At 38.4% G+C, this 19,122-nt stretch overlaps 3 protein-coding genes across 7 annotated transcripts in view; 2 read left to right on the top strand and 1 right to left on the bottom strand.

The window, feature by feature from the left end:
* Nucleotides 1–10,561, bottom strand: part of sh3pxd2ab (SH3 and PX domains 2Ab) — a 55,520-nt gene extending 44,959 nt beyond the window's left edge. For 2 of the 5 annotated variants that reach the window (XM_017430300.2, XM_017430310.2), the window contains exons 1-2: nucleotides 10,232–10,560; nucleotides 1,449–1,529 (exon numbers count right to left, since the gene is read on the bottom strand). In XM_017430300.2, coding sequence (XP_017285789.1) covers nucleotides 1,449–1,529; nucleotides 10,232–10,303 — 153 coding nt within the window. In that variant the 5' untranslated portion in view covers nucleotides 10,304–10,560. Of the gene's footprint in view, nucleotides 1–1,448; nucleotides 1,530–2,948; nucleotides 3,042–10,231 lie in introns of those variants that run through there. The other 3 variants (XM_037973735.1, XM_037973736.1, XM_037973737.1) reach the window with 2 other exon arrangements.
* LOC119616708 (N-acetyllactosaminide beta-1,3-N-acetylglucosaminyltransferase 3-like) lies at nucleotides 4,415–9,526 on the top strand. The gene is made up of 2 exons (XM_037973738.1): nucleotides 4,415–4,554; nucleotides 6,835–9,526. Exons 1-2 carry the CDS (start codon nucleotides 4,547–4,549, stop codon nucleotides 7,976–7,978), a joined length of 1,152 nt encoding a protein of 383 aa, XP_037829666.1. The 5' UTR covers nucleotides 4,415–4,546; the 3' UTR covers nucleotides 7,979–9,526.
* A 2,881-nt stretch (nucleotides 10,562–13,442) lies between the features above and the next one.
* On the top strand, nucleotides 13,443–18,164 carry LOC108243045 (N-acetyllactosaminide beta-1,3-N-acetylglucosaminyltransferase 3-like). Its single transcript, XM_017428232.3, has 2 exons — nucleotides 13,443–13,616; nucleotides 16,045–18,164. Exons 1-2 carry the CDS (start codon nucleotides 13,609–13,611, stop codon nucleotides 17,186–17,188), a joined length of 1,152 nt encoding a protein of 383 aa, XP_017283721.1. The 5' UTR covers nucleotides 13,443–13,608; the 3' UTR covers nucleotides 17,189–18,164.
* Nucleotides 18,165–19,122: the final 958 nt, after the last annotated feature.

Below are 19,122 nucleotides of genomic sequence, written 5' to 3'. Positions count from 1 at the left end.
AGCAGAAAAAACCAGACATGCTTTTCCCCAGCAACACTGTCCAGCTCATCCTGGAGGATCCCAAGATGCTTCTAGGCCAGAGAGAAGTTCTGGATCTGCCTTAGGGTCTCCTGCCAGTGGCTGGCGGCTCCTCTCTGAGCTCCCACTGACAATAGAGCTTACTTTATCTCTAAGGCTAAGCCTGGGTACCCTACGAAGGAAGGCCATTTCAGCTACTTGTGTCTCATTCTTTCAGTCCATACCACTTGACTATAGGTTAAGGTTGGAATGTGGATAGACGAGTAAATTGAGAGCCTTGTCTTCTGGCTCAGCTCTTGCTTCATCGTGACAGCTTGGAGCAACGCCTTCATTAAAGCAAACAAGGCCCCAATCTGTCAATCCACGTCACGCTCCATCAGTCATGAACAAGACTCCCAGATACGTGAACTCCTCCGCCTGGGGCAAAGTCTCACTCCTGACCCTGGGCGCATTCCACATCAATTTTTCAAAGTGCGACTACTTCTTAGGGGGGGGTATTAATGCAAGTCTAAATAAATTATTTCTACAATGATTTGAAACAATAATTCGACCATTCAATTTTGAAGAAAAACAGGAATCATATATATACTCTTCTTTTGTTTTTGTTTTTTAGTCAGTTTGCTCCACTATGGGAAATTACAAGATGATGTTCATGTAGGAGAAAAAAAAAACAACAACTGTTTTGTATGAACAGCTGCAAACTGTTGTTCTTCAGGGATTACCAATGCCAGACAAACACACTTCAGCAGCAGGGAACTATATGGACATGACTAATGTTTACACAGCCACGAGAGAAGCTCTGTTTCAGTCAAATAGGCCAGGGCTGAATTTTCCTGGCTATTAGCGAGAGACCAGAGAACAAAGGGTTTCCTGCAAGCGACCCATCAGAGCCACAAACCTGCAGAATGGAGCCTGGAAGAGAGGTTATCAGACAAAAACTAGAGACAGAGTCTTTCACAACAAAAGTACTTGCTAAAAATTTACATTTTTCAAGTTTGAGCCCCTTAAAATTGCTGTTTAGGCCACACCAAAGTTTATATTTGTTATCTTTGTGACAAAAAAAAAGCATCACATGCATACAATTACAGTAAGTCTAGGAATTGCAGCTATTTCCCTGGAGGCTTTCGGATCAAAAAGAAGAAAAATCTTGAAGACTTCGCCCCATGCTGCATTCTGCATTCGAACTGAGGTCATGTTTTTTCCTGCATCTGGTGACTGGATTTCCCCTATTTTCCTATTTCGACGCAGCCGTCTTAAAGGAGACCTTTCACTGAGCACTGCGCCTGCATCAGCTGAGCAGGGAGAAGCGGCAGAGGGTCACACTGACCTCATCAAGCTAGAGTTAGAAGGACATATCTTTGGAGCAACTTCCAAAGCAGCTGCGAATTAAAGCTTTCAAAGTATTCTGCTATTTTGTCAATGTAACATACCTGCAGGTCAAAGAACTTGCTGTATCTCCGGTAGATGACATGGGAAGTGGAGTCTGAGTAAGTGACGTTGATCAGATACACCTAATGAGAAAAGCACAAATAAAAAAACAAAACTGGTTAGGAACAAAATTGCCCTGTCAAAGACACCAAGGCACCATTTTAACTGTCATGACTTAACTTTGGAGGTCCTCAGAGGTCAACCAAACTAATCAAGTTCTTATGTTTCAGTCACACGTTGAAAAACTATCAGGGGATCAATAAAGGGGTCAAAAGAGTTGAAGTTTTATGTTGTTAAAATCAATTTTAATTAATTATATTCAAGCTTAAGTGCAGCTAAATATAATTTATGCTCATTTAAAAAAAAGCATTTCTATCTGTTATGTCTACAAGTTGGCTGTATTTATAATTTCCCAGCACATACTGGGAAGCCATTTTCCCAGTAGCCTCAAACCTTTATTTTACTTCAACACAACCCACTTGAGTCTGTTGTTTGAGGAAACAAAGGAAGTTCCTATTATGTCAACACCTTATAGAAGCTCTGTCCATCATCGCAGACACACGGCAGGACATGACATTCACCCACAGGCCTTAGACGTTTATAAAAACAAAGCATGATTTCTTGAAATTTACATCACCAAACATTACATTACACATAAGTTACATCAACACAAATTTGCGCATGACCAGAGATTAGGAATCATTAGGTGAATCATTGATATTGCCATACCCCGTTTTAACAGCACACATGCCCAAGGTTTTATATACTTTGAATGGAAATAAAAGGAACCAGGACCAGTGTTCGTCACTAATCCATTTCAAAGATTGCCGTCTTGCAGAAAATATAATCTATAGTGAGCACACAAAAATGAATTGTCTGGCAAAGTTTCTAGCACATGGCAGTGTGTATAACATCCATGAGTACAATGTACCTGTATCGGATTAAATTTCATTTACATCTCTGATACAAAGTGTTTCAAATGTCAGCTTTTCCTCATATGGTGGCAGAGTCATCAAACTGGAAATATGATCTTAATTCTGTAAAAGCATTATCACTAAAAAAGTGTCTACCAAGGCAAAAAAGTCCTCTATGTGCATGCTAATGAGAAACAGACAACCTGGCCATTCAACATTCCGCATTTAGCATCAAAAGAACACGTAATTACTATATTATTTATAACTGTAAGCAAAATGACATAAATATTTTACTTTTTGTTGTTACATGTGCTTAGCAACAGATTCTTGCAATTAAGCACAACAAACGAATACAAACTCCACCTTCTACGTACACTCATCTGAATTAAATTACCATGACTTCTAGTCAGACGAATAAAATTGTTTACTTAAAGTTTATAAACAGGAATTTACATACACTGGCAGTGCTAGTCTGCAGCTCCCGTGCCACAAGACCCTGGAAGGAAGTGACACTAGAACAGTGGGGACTAAAGACAAAGAGCTGATTCTTTCCTCTCCCAGACCGGACACACATTTTCAGTTGCTTACCTCATAGATGATGGGATCTATATATTTTTTTTTCTTTCCCTTCTTTCCTTGTGGGGATTTCCCTGTAAAACCTCTCATCCGGCTTTAATCCCAAGAGGAAAGGTCAGAGCCCTGTGATTAGCGGCTTTGGGGAGGCTGCTCCCAAAGCAGGAGATGGATGAGGCCATTGATTTGAAAACTCAGGTTAATCACATTAATAGAACCTAATTTACTAATTCATTTTTTTCAGTCCTGTTGGGACAAGTCTCATGGCTCGTCATGTTTGATTACGTTGACAATACAGTCGAGCAAGCCAATTGACGCTAAACAAGACGTGCCAAAAATATAATTCTAGGTTAAATACACAGTTAAGTACTTTCTGTTTGATCACAGTGTAAACACTGACGAGCCGACGAATATTCAAATTCATATGACCAAATAAGGGTCATCCAGTAACCTACGACTCCACTGCTTAGGTGTTGCACATGTCAACCAATCATTGATACGTCCTCACTTCCACATCAAAGCAAATGTTATTCAGAAGTATAGGCGTGATGTGCTACGCAGTTTCGAGGTGTGTTGCTATTTTAAAAAGGGGACATTCCAAAACAACTTCCAATGACATGCTGTTCCTGCGATGTGAGCCGTGATTCGTCAAAGGCAGAAATTGAAGCAGAAATTGGAGGGCAAGTTTTTCAGGAATTTGATCTTGGAGAACACCAATGGTCAATGGTGTATATCAGTGGTCTATATATATATATATATATATATATATATATATATATATATATATATATATATATATATTAATAACCTGACATGTCAAAAAAAAAAACAGTTAAACTGCAATATTTTTGATTAAGGTTATTAAACCGTCATAATTGTGTGTCTGCCCATACTTATTCTTAAGTACTACTATTAGCAAACCACAAAGAGATGTCACTGTTTGGAGACAAGCTGGTGACTCAACATTGTGAGAGACTATGAGGATTTTGCAATGCTGTCTGACTGAATTCTGAGTGTTTGTGACCAAGTGACCAGCAAGTCATGCAGCCAAGTTTTGAATGGCCAGTTTTGAAATCATTTATCATCAGCATTGTTTTTATACCTGGGCGTGTTTTCTGTGATAAGAGTACTAACTTAGTAACACAACTTGGTTAGGGTTAGAAAAAGATAATAGTTTTATAGCTGTTGGTTTCTTTGATAAAGTTTTTTTTAGTCAAAACAAACAAAAAAAAAAACTTCTCACGTCAGAGTTGCTTTACAGGTGATGAAAAAAAGCTAGTTAAACTCATGGATTCAGCAGCTGTTCACGTTAAATCTGTTTTACTGTGTTGGACACAGAACGCAGACTCATGAAAGGGACATGAGGAAAAAAGAGTGCTTGTGTCATGACCTAAATGCTAGGAATCCTGGCACAGGTTTACCAGAACAATGTGCAGTATTGCAAATTCAGACCTTCCTGCTCTACCTGTTTTACGCTCAACTATGTTCTGAGGTCAAATAAAACATGGGCAGGTAGAAGCTGTCAGTCTTCACAAGTCTCTGGCAACTAAAGCATCAGAGTCTCTGCGGAGCAAACCAACAGGAATTTTACGAGGTCCTCATCTTGTACCAGCATGAGGAGGTATTTACTGCAAGATTACCTGTAGTTTAATTTTGTTTTATTAGTTTATGTGGGGTTTTATTCATCTATAAACTGAATATTGATTTGTGCAGTTTATATTTTATGTTCATTCCAATTGTTTTATCAACTTGACTGTCAGATTTCTTTAGTTGTTTGTGTGTGAGAATGTAACAACGGTAACTTTATTTATTTATTTTTTGCTATCAGCGAGCCAGGTTATCTTAAAATCATTTAAAAGGGATGAACAATATTTATTTTCTCTCTCTCTCTCTCTTTGGACATTGGTGGCTTTTTCACTTATTTGTAGTCCAATACCTGACCTGACCGTTTTCAGAGGATTATTTGATGGTTTGCTAGACTACTTTACTTTGACCTATCAAGTGACAAACTATTGTTGTGTCGACAAAAAGACAGTTCAGCAATGAACTAATTTTAAAATGAACTTTTAGGCATTTTAGCACCAACAAGGTTGACCTCAACCTGAAACACAATACACAATCAACTAATGATGTGTCTCTCAGATCATTTGTATTTGCTGGAATTCTTTTTTTCTTTCTTCATTTTCTGTTTTCTTGAAGATGTGACTATCAGATACTGTTCATTTACTATAGGTAGGTGGTGCCATTTCTTCTTCTTTCTTCTATTCTTTTTTTGTTTTTGTCCTCAATTTGTCCACTTTCCTCATTTTTAAGCACACACTCCATGATATGTTGTCATGGTCAGTTACAACTGGACACAAAATGAGCCAAAATAAATAAAAAATACAGCCAAACCCCAGAAAGAAAACTATGAAAGACCTCAAGAACTACTGATCTAGACCTTTTTAAAGGTTTGCAAGAAAGTCTGGCTCCTTGAATGCAATGTATAAAAAATAATGGTGACCTACAATTTTTGTGCTTGTATATTTTAAAGGAATAATATATTTAAAAACTGAATAAATTCAGTGTAATCAAAGACTAGTTTTATTTCTAAAAAAGAAGAAATATATTCAACTTTGTGCTTAGACATACATCAAGGTTTTTTTGCTATAGGAAGCATTGTTTTTCACTTTTTAGGTATTTTCACAAAAAATTAATACAAATTTGGAAAACTGCTTATAAAAAACAAGTTGTTATTTAGGTTAAAACAATCATTTACGCTATCACTACTTTTTTTTCTCACAAGAACATACGTCTTCACAGTGACACTTGTGCATTCCTGCTAGTTGCTGATGTGATACATTGAACAGCTGGTATGACACAAGTAACTATGCAAATTAGGTAACACCAAAACTGTTTTCACTTGTAGTCAGTTTAAGACTTCTTAAAAAAAAAGTTGTTTTCTTAAGTTTTTTGGGACGTTTAGCAAGCATAACTAAGATTTTTCTCTTTGATAGATGACAATTACCATGTACTCCTTATTATCCTCCTAAGATGTTACTTTTATTAAACATGCATCTATTTTAAATATCTCACCCAAAAGATGAATCCTACATAATTTACTGAATATAAGTTTGCTTGTATTCACAATCGACCTCTTTGACTTTTTGACTCCTTTAAGTCTTCCTTTAAAATGTAACACAGAAACAAAGAAAAAATGTATTTCAAATAGTTGATATTTTAAATAGGTCAAATTAACTTTAATGACGTAATGACCAAATAGGCAGATAAACTGTATAGATGTCTGTTGAATATGCAAATAATACAGGAGGCTGCACCTTTCAGAGTGCGTCACTGGAGGACTGCGGAGCGAAACAAAAGGATTTACAGTCTGAATGAAAGCAGTCAATCACATGGACACATTTCACAATGGCCTCACCCTTCTTTGGAATTTTTTTTTTACTTTTGAGGTGTTTGTATACCAGTGTTAACTAAAACTATGGTAATGATAAGTAGCTTTTAGTAGCTTTTTGGCATGTCAGCCGAACAAATTTAACATTACTGCCAATCAACAAGTACCACCATTAACCAGAAAGTCCTTTAGACATAAAGATTAGAAAGAGGACAGTTGAGTTTGTCTTTGTCAAATCAACAAAAGTTATGCTACCCAGTGATTTACGACGCCAAATTCTGACAAAATTTTGAATTATCTTGGAAAACTGCCAGTGGCGTTCTTACTGTATCTGTTTGCTACTTCTGACAGTCAGCCAACTTAAAAACCAGTCTAGAGCTGCTCTGCAGTTAAACAGAAATGCAAAAAGAAATTTAACAAATGGAACAGAAAAAAAAAATAAATTAATAAACGTGCTTTTACCTGATAAATTACACAACTGTTTTATTCTTTACTTTGTTTTCTTTTTAGAATTTCAAGGTTGAGAAACATCTGTGCCACAACGTCCACACTGCTGGGCATCCTTCTGATGCTTGCATACATCAGTGAGCCTGAAGGTTCCACTGATCGTGAAAAATTCTTCAACCGCATGAAAAGTGCAAATGTAACTATAGAAGACGAAGACGACAACGTCACACAAATTGAGCCCTTACCTCCGAAATGTGAACAAAACATCACGGTTGCAAGTATCCCAGGTTTCCAGTCGCTTTCCCCTCAGATTCAAACATTCCTTTCCTATCGCCACTGTCGCAGTTTCCCCCTGATACTTGACCTCCCTCACAAATGTGGAACAGCCCAAAAGCCTGAAGACGTCTTCCTTTTGCTCGTTATCAAAAGTCCCCCTAAGAACTATGAGCAAAGAGAGGTGCTGCGCAAGACCTGGGCTAAAGAGAGGATGCACAACGGGAAGTGGATTCGGACCGTCTTCATCACAGGAACGGACGGCTCTGGGTTTGAGAAGGAGAGAATGAACAACCTCCTCGCACTGGAACACAAGCAATACAACGACATCCTACAGTGGGACTTCAACGAATCCTTTTTCAACCTCACTCTGAAGCAGATTCTCTTCCTCGAGTGGATAGACAGGCGCTGTCGACACGTTCGTTTCCTGCTGAACGGCGACGACGACGTCTTCGCCCACACAGAAAACATGGTCGAGTATCTTCAAAGCAGGGACAATGACGGGAGCAAGCACCTCTTTATTGGACACTTGATCAAAGATGCGCTTCCAATTAGAAATCCTGACAGCAAGTATTACATTCCACCTGAGGTGCATGAGCAAAACCCATACCCCCCTTACTGTGGTGGTGGGGGTTACCTTTTGTCTGGCTACACAGCTTCAGTCATTTACAACACGTCTAAGTCTATAGAAATTTATCCTATTGATGATGCTTACATGGGGATGTGTTTGGCTGAAGCAAATCTTCAACCTGAGGGTCATATGGGTGTGAAAACACTTGTATGGTACATCCCCTCTGAAAAACTTGATAGGCATGACCCTTGTTACATGAAGGAACTCCTCCTAGTTCACAAATTTTCTCCAGCCAATTTATATATCATGTGGCATGAAGTTCACAACCCCAATCTGGAATGTGGTATCAGTTCATTAAGATAGTAGAAACACTTTATGCCACTTTGCTCTTTGCACTTTCAATGCTTGTGTCATAGAAATAAAAGCTAGAAGGTTAGAATTACTTTTTTAAGGTGAATGGTCAACTGGAAACTCAATGACAGTGACAGATACAAGAGAAACCTTTTTTTTTGAGGATTTGACAAAGATTGTGATGAGTGTGAGAATGTCTAAATGTGATGTTTCCTTTAATCCATTATCCTATACTTTGTCCCTTTCACGCTGTGTCGATGAGCAACACAGTCTAATGACACACAGTTCTCAGTCAGCAGGAAGGTGCCTTTAAAGAGGACACCTTATTTATTGTTTTTCCCCACCAGCTGACATGAGCAGACAACTTGGAGGGCCTTGGCAAAACACCAGAATCCCCTCCTCCCCTCTAGTCCGCAAGGCATGTCTGTCTAGATCTTACATGGATAAAATACAATAAACCACCTCATGAAAAAGCCAACGGAGTGAGAATGTCTACCAGGGTACACAGCAAACCAAGCTCAGAATGGTACACTGCAAACTAAACAGTTTACAAACCAAAACCAACATTATCCTGTTGTTCCTTCAGATCCAGCTCACAGGTCCTCACTTTGACCTCTCCCTTTGTTTTACTGTTGTGTTTGGAACCTTGCCTTTGCTGTTATGAACCATTACTGGCCAGTTTCTGGTTTCGTAGCCATTTTGGGTATTTTGCAATTCGGTTTCAATACCCAGCGTAGCATGCTGCCTGTTTATTTACATCGAGAACACCCACTACTTCACACTTGTGCAAATTGAATACTGCTAAATGTGTCTGAGTTAGGTTTTGATTTACATTTCTTTTTACATGACTAATGTCATCACAGTATGTGACACATACAGTGTGTCTACGCTATGACACATAGAACCACCAGGCACTAAGACTGTTGATGGACTGGCAGCAAGCATGTGGACCAACAAGTTACTGTGAAACAAGCTGCTTCTTGAAACCTCCCTGAACACATCAGACACTTACAAATACTAAGCTAATAATTATAGCTGCTGCATAGTGAAAGAATTTTAGTTAGTACCTTTAAGGAACAATCTGAAGTGAGTCAATTGTTCCTGACCAGGATTTTTTATTTACTGCTCAGCAATTTAATTTAACAATGAATAAAACAATATAAGCCCTGTATTGTCAGCTAATTTATTATGTAAATTATAGAGCTACTGATGAGAATCCAAGCATGGTATGTAAAGTAGGACGTTTGTTAACACGCTATAACTAGCACAGCCTACAGATGTGGTTGTGGGCCATTATATTTATGTTTTTGATGTATGATGTCAAACATGTATTCTTAAAAACCATCTATTTGCCATGTAATTTTCTATAATAACTATTTATTGTTTGAGCTCAACTTTCTTTTACTTGTTTATGAAATATAAATGTACTGTACATGTAAATAAAATTAAAAAACCTCTTTGCGAATGACGACTGTTGAAAAACAATTAAATTAAAAGTTAACGAATCACTGAACTTCGATGCAAGTGTTGTTGGCTTAAAGGGGAAATGAAATAAAATATCAAAATAATGAGATTCCATATTTTTCTTTTAGTTAAACGCTATCATGAAACACTCTGCCGGTCCGGCAGCGGGTGGTTCTTCTAGTGAAGGTTTGGATGTCAGGTGGTCCTCTTCCAATTCCTCTTGTAGTTTTCACCAGGAGCCAAATTAAGGACATCCATCAGATTTTCTTGTTCTTTGAAAATCTGAAGAACAACTCAGCTCTTGGAGTTATGCATCGGTTTACATAATTAATTGTAAGGCACTGAATCACTTCACCCCCACACTATCCCTGTTTGCTATTTTGCTGCCTTGTTCCTGTGCTTGGCAAGTGATACGTCACACTTCCGAGTGATCAGGGAAAATGCCGAAGAAACCCGAGTCGTTTTTTGTTTTTTCAATCTTTGATTATTACTTTTAAATTTGTGGAATTTTTTTTATTTAAATGAGAGACCCTGAAAACAAGCACCTTTTAGGATTTTCCGTTGATCTATGTTAGCTTCAACACACTTATGATTCCCCCTTTAAGGACACAACTTTAAGGTGGAGTCAGAGGAAAGTCGTGCAAATTACCAAAATGTTTTTTGGGGTCTCATCCCTTTGGAAGGTAAATTTTAAAGGCGAGTTTGTTTTGTTGTAGCCACGGGATGGGGTCGTTTCAGTTCAGATGAGGTGATAGCTCAATGCATGGCTTAAACGTCTGCAGAACAAAAAGCATAACTTACATAGTGTTTGGAGGGATTCCTCCTCTTCTGCACGTCCACGACGTTCACGTCAAAGACGGTGCGGAACTGCATCTTGTCAAACCGGATAGTTTATAACAAAACAACCCCAGCAAAAAAAAAAAAAAAAAAACTAAACAAAACAAACAAAGAAAGCTACAAAAGAAGATCTCCACCCATGAAAACGTGACAGCTTAGAAGAAAATTTAAAAACAAATCCTGTGCGGATTGAAAAGTCAGGATGTGGGCGCATCCATGCCTAGATGGTGTCGGGTGGTCTCGGTGGTTGTGGACCCTGTGAAACATGACAATGTAAAAAGTGTGTGTGTGTGTGGGGGGGGGGCTAATCCGACTTCTCCTTCCTGGAGAGGCGCCGCTGCTGGCCGCGGCTGAAGGGGGGGTAGGCGCTCTGAAGAAGGGGCGGTCTCTGCGCAGCTGGAGCCGCTCCACAGGAGGGACCCTGAGCTGAATGCAGATTACCCTCAGGTTGTTTTTGTTGTTTGTTGTTTGTTTGTCCCCCCCCCCCNACTAAAAAAAAAAACTAAAGTACATGCAGTAAATTCATTCAGGAGGTCAGATTTTACACAAACCTTTTGTTTATTGCCTGAGATTGTTGTCTTTTACAGAAAGACCATACAGCAAAACGTGTCAGGAAAGAAGTGAAAACATCCTTAAAGAGATCATTTTTGAAATGATGTCCCGTCAGTTAGTACCTTATCAGATATAAGTAGTAAGTATGAAGACAATTGTTTGTTGAACTGTATGTAAAGTTTAAAGGATGAGTAGAAAACATAAAAAAGCATGACTAATGTTCATGTTAACATGTATTTTTATGATTTATGAAGATCGATTGTATATTAAATTTGCCATATTCTACTTGACAGTCAAATTATTATTGTTTAGATTAAAATACAATACACTCACAATAAGTTATTTTACATAAGGGACGGGTGATTACAAAGGAGCTGGAAGATTTATTGTGATTATGTTTTAGAGTCATACTCATACGAGAATAAAATTGTCCTGATATGGGGTTGAATATAAAACAACCTAAGTTGTAATAACGTCTGGGATTTCATGCATAAGGTGGGAAAACACATTTTTTTCAGAGGTTCAAATACTCCTTCAGTAGATGCAATGTTCAGAAACAAAATTTTTTGTGGTATATTTTTCAGTAACCTGAGAACCCAAAGTGCACCGAATTCAGAGACTCACACATATATTCAGGCTTTTAACCCTCCTGAAGCCCTCAAAAGACAGAGATAGAGAGATGTAGAGAAGCCCTTGTAACTTTTGACCAATTTCACCCGAATGCCACAAAGAGGTTAAAACAACTCTTTCTCAAATATGTCAGAACGGTGGGAAAGAACCAACACAACCTAGTATTACATTTCCACACTTTTGAAATGACGCGATTCATTTCATTTGTTGCCGTTTTATTGAACGCAACATTGTCCGTAGTTAGGATAGAATCGTGCGTCGCTGAACGTAGACAGCGTCGTGTCATTGGTGGTGCTGAGGATGCTGAATTTATGTTTGCCTCATCGGTAACATGACGTCTAGTCAGTCAAAAGTTTACTCAACTCTCAGCGGACTGATCCATTCAGCAGCAGCAGGGTACCAATATTTACAGGATATATGCTCACCAAAGCATGCATTTGCAGAGTAACACGGACTGCCCTTTTCTTCATACCGTGACTGAAGCAATGGCTAAATGTGATAACTACCGATAACTATTTATAACATCATTTCAAAAATGACCAGACTATTTCTTTAAGCAATTCTCAAATAGAATTCAGTACTCTACTAAATGAATAGCCCTGAGCAAGGTGATTTCATGTTTTTTTTTGCTTAGGGCTGTAAACAGTGCCAAGTCACAACAAAAGTCAGCTCAGGGCACTGAACAAAAACATTCCGATACAATATAAAAAGCCAATTAGTGAAAAGTCTATTTCTAAGGAAGCCAGCAGATTGCGCTGAATCTTCACTTCATCGCAGTCTACCATCCTGAGCAGCAGGTTGGCAACAGTGAAAAAGAAAAACTCCCTTTTAACAAGAAGAAACCTCCAGCAGAACCAGAACCAGGACCAGGCTCAGGGCGAGCGGCCACCTGCTTTGTCCGGAGCGGGGAATCTTCTCTTTGCTCTCCCTGACACCCCTCAACAGTCAGAACACGCTGGGCTGTTTCTGATGAGACCTATCGGTTTGTACATCCGCCATCTTTGCCAGCCAACTCGTAAAGAGCTGGCGTGTCATCAGTGGCGTCTCAAACCAAAAGTTTTAGGTCAAAACAATACTGTCTTTTGACAATAAACAGATCAATTACAGCTCTTATTATGCTGATACAAATTCTGAGCTGCCCAAAATATATTATTTTAAATCCTGTTAAGCCTGAAAGCTTCTTTCAAACTGAGCTGCCAAACCACAAACTGTGTTTCCACTTAACTCATTCAGTAATCTGACCATGCCATTGAATTTATGCTGTAAATAATGTATAAATCCCATTAAAGGATGTTTCTTTCTTCTGACACTAGAACTGTTTTTGTCTGTGTCGCTCACCATTTTGTTTAATGATAATTTATTATCAAAATGAGTCCTGCATGTATTTAATTATCATTTAATTATGAGCTCACACACAGAAGTGCCTTTTCTTCCCATTCAACCTGATCTGTGGAAAGTTTGGAACGAAAAGCTGAATCATCAAATCTTGTGAGCACATAAGGAGATTGTCACCGTCATCGCATACTCGAGCTGTTAGGTCACTCATTGGGGACAAAAGAGACAATGTGTATAAAGTTTAGATCGCTCATGTTTCTGAAGTCAAATAGTGTCATGAAAAGTGCTGGTGTAAATTGAAAGAATAACACGCTTTAAAAAACAATGTAACAAACAGTGAATAACTAAAAAATAACACCCCAGCATTTATAATACATCAAGTTCTTTGACGCATTTTCGGAACATCTTTAACTAAACAGGTTCGTTTAAGAAAGAGAGAGAGAGAAAAGACATGTCGGATGGACAAGAAGACTCTGAGAGTTAAGGTTTAAGTAGTCTCACCCAAAATGGATACTTTACTGGATGAATCAATGTACAAAATGTACTGTGGTAATGAAAGAGGAAACGTCTGTTTAGAGATTTTCTTTCACAAGGATGGAACTTTGAATGCAAGAGTTGCATTTCTTGTTCCACCTGTTTTTTGTTTCTGTGTTTAGTTGCATGACATGACTGTCTCACAGACGCTGACAGACTTCCCAAACTCCACGAGCCGCTTGTCGTTTCTTTAACCAAATATAGTTCAGAAGTTTAATTTATATCAGCAAACTAATCAACAAGATAATCTCCACACGGCTCTTCAGACGAAGTTTTCCCAGGCTACCAGCATGACACGGTAATACAATGATTAACTGCTGCTTTACATGTTCATGTGACCGTCATTTGTCAATTACATGAACTCTTGAATGTTGTTGTATACAAGCGATGGACTTACGGTAAGTTTGAAGGTAGTCCAGACAGATTTATTTATTTATCTAATACTTATTCAGGTAATGTTTTAATATCTTCATGTTCTGTGATTTTTAATTCATAAAAATTTAAAAGAATCTTCAGATGAAACAAAGTAGTTTCATGTTGTTTCTTTCAGTTCATACAGGAAGCAAAACCTGTAATTCTCTAATGTTTTTTTTAGTTTGTTATACAAACTCTAATACCATTATAGTTTATGTTTATTTATGACGACTATTTTTATCTTTCAAATAAAGCAAAATATGCTATTGCTATTTAGAATAACTTTTAAATCTAGTTTATTACTGGAAGTTATCTCAAAACCCCAACTTTGGGAACCAATGCTCTAAATGATTGGTTCCGAAAAGGTGATTGTTTTTTTTTTCAACCAAAAGTAAAATTTTTCATTAAAAAAATGTTCAGCTCTCTATCTTTTTTCCTGTTCTCTTCTGAACAGAGATCTTAGAGGTTGTTCCTGAGATCTGTTTGAAGCCCTGAGTGTGTCAGGGCATCATTGAAGTCTTGACTCCCCACAACTTCTTCCTCTTTCAACACTTGTTGTTTCTCGAGCTTCTCGTGTTTCTTCCACTTGATGTTTTAGTCATTTAGAATTTCTAAATCTACCATCACTGGCTTCTTCTGTAGTTTGCTGAACACCACAATGTTGGCTATCCATCACCTGTTTGTCAGTCTGGATCTGGTTCCTACTATTAAGTGCTGGACTGTCTCACTGTTGCTGTGGTCTTTGTGATAATGCTAATAGGAAAACTTAGCATGCCAGTATTTCTACGTATGTCTCTCACTTATTGTGTAACCGAGGTTGCTCTGAGGTTTACATCGCTAAACCCGTGATCTTCCTGCACCAAAGTTGTATAACTTAACTGCTATTCCAACTTCAAGCTTGGGACAGAGAAACATACATACATTTTCAAACAATGTCTGTTTCAGTGTTGCATACGCTATTAACAATGTCTCTGGAAAATATTTAAATATATACACTTTTTTATTTTTTTATTTGGTTGGCAACATATTACCAAAATGCAAAAGAGAGAAAAAAAAATCATGCAGAACCAGAATGTCCAATTACCAGTTTCCATCCATTGTTGGCCGCTTTTTCAAGTGTTGGGTCCCAGAGGCAGCAGCTTGAGCAGGGAAGCCCAGATATCTCTTTCCATAGGAACCTCTTCTAGCTTATCCAGGAGGATTCGAAGGCGTTCCCAGGCCAGCCGAGAGACATCGTCTCTTCAGCGTGTCCTGGGTCTTCCCCGGGGTCTCCATGAAGACCTCCCTATGGAGGCGTCCAGGTGGCATCCTTAGCAGATGCTCGAACCACCTCAACTGGCTCCTCTCGATGTGGAGGAGCAGCAGCTCTAGTCTGAGTCCCCCCTGGATAATTGAACTTTTCACCCTAGCTCTAATGGAGATCCCAGCTACCCATGCTTTTTATTATTATTATGAATGCATTGTACCAACTGCAACTGGAAAACCTAATGTTTTCCAGAAACATTCCATCTGGCAGATAAATCCTAAAACAAGAAAAGTATTTATAGTTAATCTTAAAAAATACAGTAGCAGTGGTTAAGATGAATGACAACATACCCCTATGCCAGCGGGTCTCCGAAAAATTGATTAATAATGGCTAAAAAAGTACTAAAAAAGAACTTGACACGTTCACCTGGTCTCCAAACTTCACCAAATGCTAATCTGGTGTGGCCTGATGATGTCTGTGGTAAGGAAGCCCAACCCACAGAGACCCCACTACACAAACCACTGGGCTTGTGAGAGCCACTAATGTCCCAGTATCAGCCACTACAGTAACCCTCTAACTTTTCTTGGCCATGCTCTGATTGATCAGAGTTAATTTAGCTGCAAAATGAAGACCTACTTAACTTTACGCAGTCCATCATAGTGATACTGTATGTGCGATTATAGTATTTAGCAGCTGGTTTGAGCAAATGCAAAACAAATGTGAAATGCTAAGTTCAATTGCAAAACTGAATTTTTAATCATGTGATTTTCCAAAAAAGTACAGTTGACTAACAGTGAGGAAACTGACTCCTCGATAAAACTCAGTCAGGTGACATTCCAGTCATTCTGATGGACTTTAACAGCAGGCTATCTGATTTCCCCTTTTGTCGCTTTGTATTTTTTCACACTGTTGAAATGTACCGTTAAATTATGCAAACACATTTTTGGTGCCAATTGTACATTTATTAATGCTTTACTAAATTATCTTTGGTAAAACATCTTAGTTATAATTATTTGATTAAACATTTTTTTCTTTTCTTTTCTTTTTTTTCTTGTTGTTGTTCCAGATGTTCAAGAATGCGGTACCTTTCTGCCCCAGCTTTTTTACTGCTGGGGGTCCTTCTGATGCTTTTCTTGTACGCCAGGCCTAACAACGTCTCTGAGCCCAAAATTTTCAACAGTACCACTCAAATAGTTTTTCTACAAAAAGAAGAGGACATTTTCTCACAAGAAGAACCCTTACCCCCAAAATGTGAACAAAACATGATGGCCGCAAAAATCCCAGGCTTTCCCTTTTTTTCTCCTCAGATTCAAAACTTTCTTTCCTATCGCCACTGTCGTGGTTTCCCCATGATACTTGATCTCCCTCACAAATGTGGACGACATCATGAACCTGAAGACATCTTCCTTTTGCTAGTTATTAAGACTCTCCCCAAGAACTATGAGCGCAGAGAGGTGCTGCGTAAGACCTGGGCTAAAGAGAGGATGCACAACGGGAAGTGGATTCGGACCATCTTCATCACAGGAACGGACGGCTCTGGGTTTGAGAAGAAGAGAATGAACAAACTCCTCGCGCTGGAACACAAACAATACAACGACATCCTTCAGTGGGACTTCAACGAATCCTTCTTCAACCTCACTCTGAAGCAGATTCTCTTCCTCGAGTGGAAGAACAGGCGCTGTAGACATGTTCGTTTCTTGCTGAACGGCGACGATGACGTCTTCGCCCACACAGAAAACATGGTCGAGTATCTTCAAGGCCTTGAGGACAACGATGGGAGCAAGCACCTCTTTGTCGGACATGTGATAAAAAATGCGTTCCCCGTTAGAACGCGAGGGAGCAAGTATTATATTCCACCTCAGATTCATAGGAAAGTGGCTTATCCCCCCTACTGTGGCGGTGGGGGTTACCTTTTGTCTGGCTACACAGCTTCAGTCATTTACAACATGTCTAAGTCCATTCAGATTTTTCCTATTGATGATGTTTATATGGGAATGTGTTTGGCCGCAGCAAAGCTAGAAATTGAACCTCATGTGGGTGTGAAAACACTTGGATGGTACATTCCCTCTGCCAACCTTGATAAGTATAACCCTTGTTACATGAAAGAACTCCTTCTGATTCACAAATTCTCTCCAGCCGAAATAGTTATTATGTGGCATGAAGTTCACAACCTTAAACTGCGATGTGGACGCACAAAGCAGACGTGGTAAAACCTCTTCGTGTCGGTGCAATTCAGTGTATTTTTCCTCTTAAACCATTAGCCTACAGTAGCATTGCAGAATGTGTTAGTAAAATAAGGAAATATCTTTTTTTACCACGCTTGAAGATAAAGATAACTCGTTTGATTGACAGTTACTGTCAGGGACATTCCAGTAACTGCGGCCACATGCCAACTCTGCACAGCATGTAACAAGTATGTGGACTTATTGATAATCAAAAATGAACTCACAAGACATAATAAGCACACTGAACAATAGTCTACAACAACTTCCTCATCTTTCTTTGGTTCGTGCAAAGATTAAGGACATGTTCTTTTCTTGAACTACCGGTAAATGACTCATGAATGGATACTAGCTGTAGTTAAAGGTCATAGTTCCAGCCAGACAGAACATTTAACAGCATATTCCACCAAATTCAGCTTTTGTGAATTTTCATGTCAATTTTTCTTCAATGCCAGCCGAAATGTGTCCTCTTTTTCTTTCACTGTCAGAACCGAGCATGCAAGCTGCCATTCATCAAATAAAAAAAACATAATATGTCCATGTAGAAGTAGCACATCACAAAGCTACAGACCGCTTTTAGTCCATTTAAAACAAAACATCTTGTTACTTTACTTCAACCAACAACTGAGGACTAATGTCACTGCTTAAATTTACTGATAACAATGGAAGCATTAGCCAGTGTGGTGTTTAAGAACCTAAACTACTTGTTATTTAAAATAAATTTACCATATCACAATACACATCTAAGATTATTTATAATTTTATTACACTTTCAAGTATTAGCTTACACTGAAAACAGAAAATGTAACCAGTCCTAATGGTTTTTAGACAAACTGGCATGAATCCGTTTCTATTTGGATACGTAAGTGTCTTGATTTGCATTTACTTTACTTTTAGTGTCTTTTAAAAAGCAAGCCTTTTGTGCCTATAACAATTTCTTTACAATAAAGGTAACTTTGATATATTTGTTTGAGTTTTCTTTTTACCTGTTATAAAAAAAAGTTTAGAGATTACAAATATTACTGATAGTCACAGCCTACTTAAAGGAAAGTTGTACAAATCATCAGCAACTTTATGTACCATATATATACATATATATATATTTATGATAAATTTTTGTAGTAGCCTAGCTGTTATTTTAATACATTATGTCAGTCTCCGCAAAGTCAGCAGAGCAAAGTCTGTAGAATAGATAGCATGCATAATTTGTATTTTAGTCAGTAGAGATGTCTACGAGATAAACTAGGAACTGATCAAAAACACAGAGATCAGTTGAAATGCAGGACAAGTGTACAGCGAAGTGTTTGAAGAGCTTCCTTCTGCACATCATCAACAACATCATGTTGGGCAGTGCAGAACTGCATCTTGACAAACCAAAAAGGCCTTTAACTTGAACCAAAAGTTCAACAAATTGTCCAAAAGAGGTGGCTCGCTCATTTAAAACTGAAAAACATAAAATAAGTCATTTATGCCAACCCTAACAGCAAAGTTATATAAGCTATGCAGATCCAAATCACCCTGTGGTCAGGTGGTAGGTGCATGCATGAATCAATGGTTCTGTCCAATGGTGCTGAAGCTTCTGAAGTCTTTGTGCAACGTGAAAATGCCACAAACTGAGGTGATTCAGAGAAGAATGACAAACCTCATGTTCTGTTAATAGGTGTGTTTTGCACTTCAGGGTCAAAATAGCACAGCTAATCTGTCAGTATGCACAGAACACTCCTTCCTCAACCACTTTTACACGCCTCAGAGGACACTTAAGGCAGAACTTTAGGGACGATTTCACTGATCCAAATGTTGTACAGGATGAAAACTGCATCGCTTAATGTTCATTTGTTACTAAAATGGGTTATGTGAAAAAATTTTGTGCACAAAGCAAAGACATCAAAACGTGTTTCAAGGGGATAAAATGTATATTTTGG

This window comes from Kryptolebias marmoratus, linkage group LG22, assembly GCF_001649575.2.
Source record: "Kryptolebias marmoratus isolate JLee-2015 linkage group LG22, ASM164957v2, whole genome shotgun sequence".
Classification (NCBI taxonomy): domain Eukaryota; kingdom Metazoa; phylum Chordata; class Actinopteri; order Cyprinodontiformes; family Rivulidae; genus Kryptolebias; species Kryptolebias marmoratus.
This window is presented reverse-complemented; position numbering and strand designations above follow the sequence as displayed.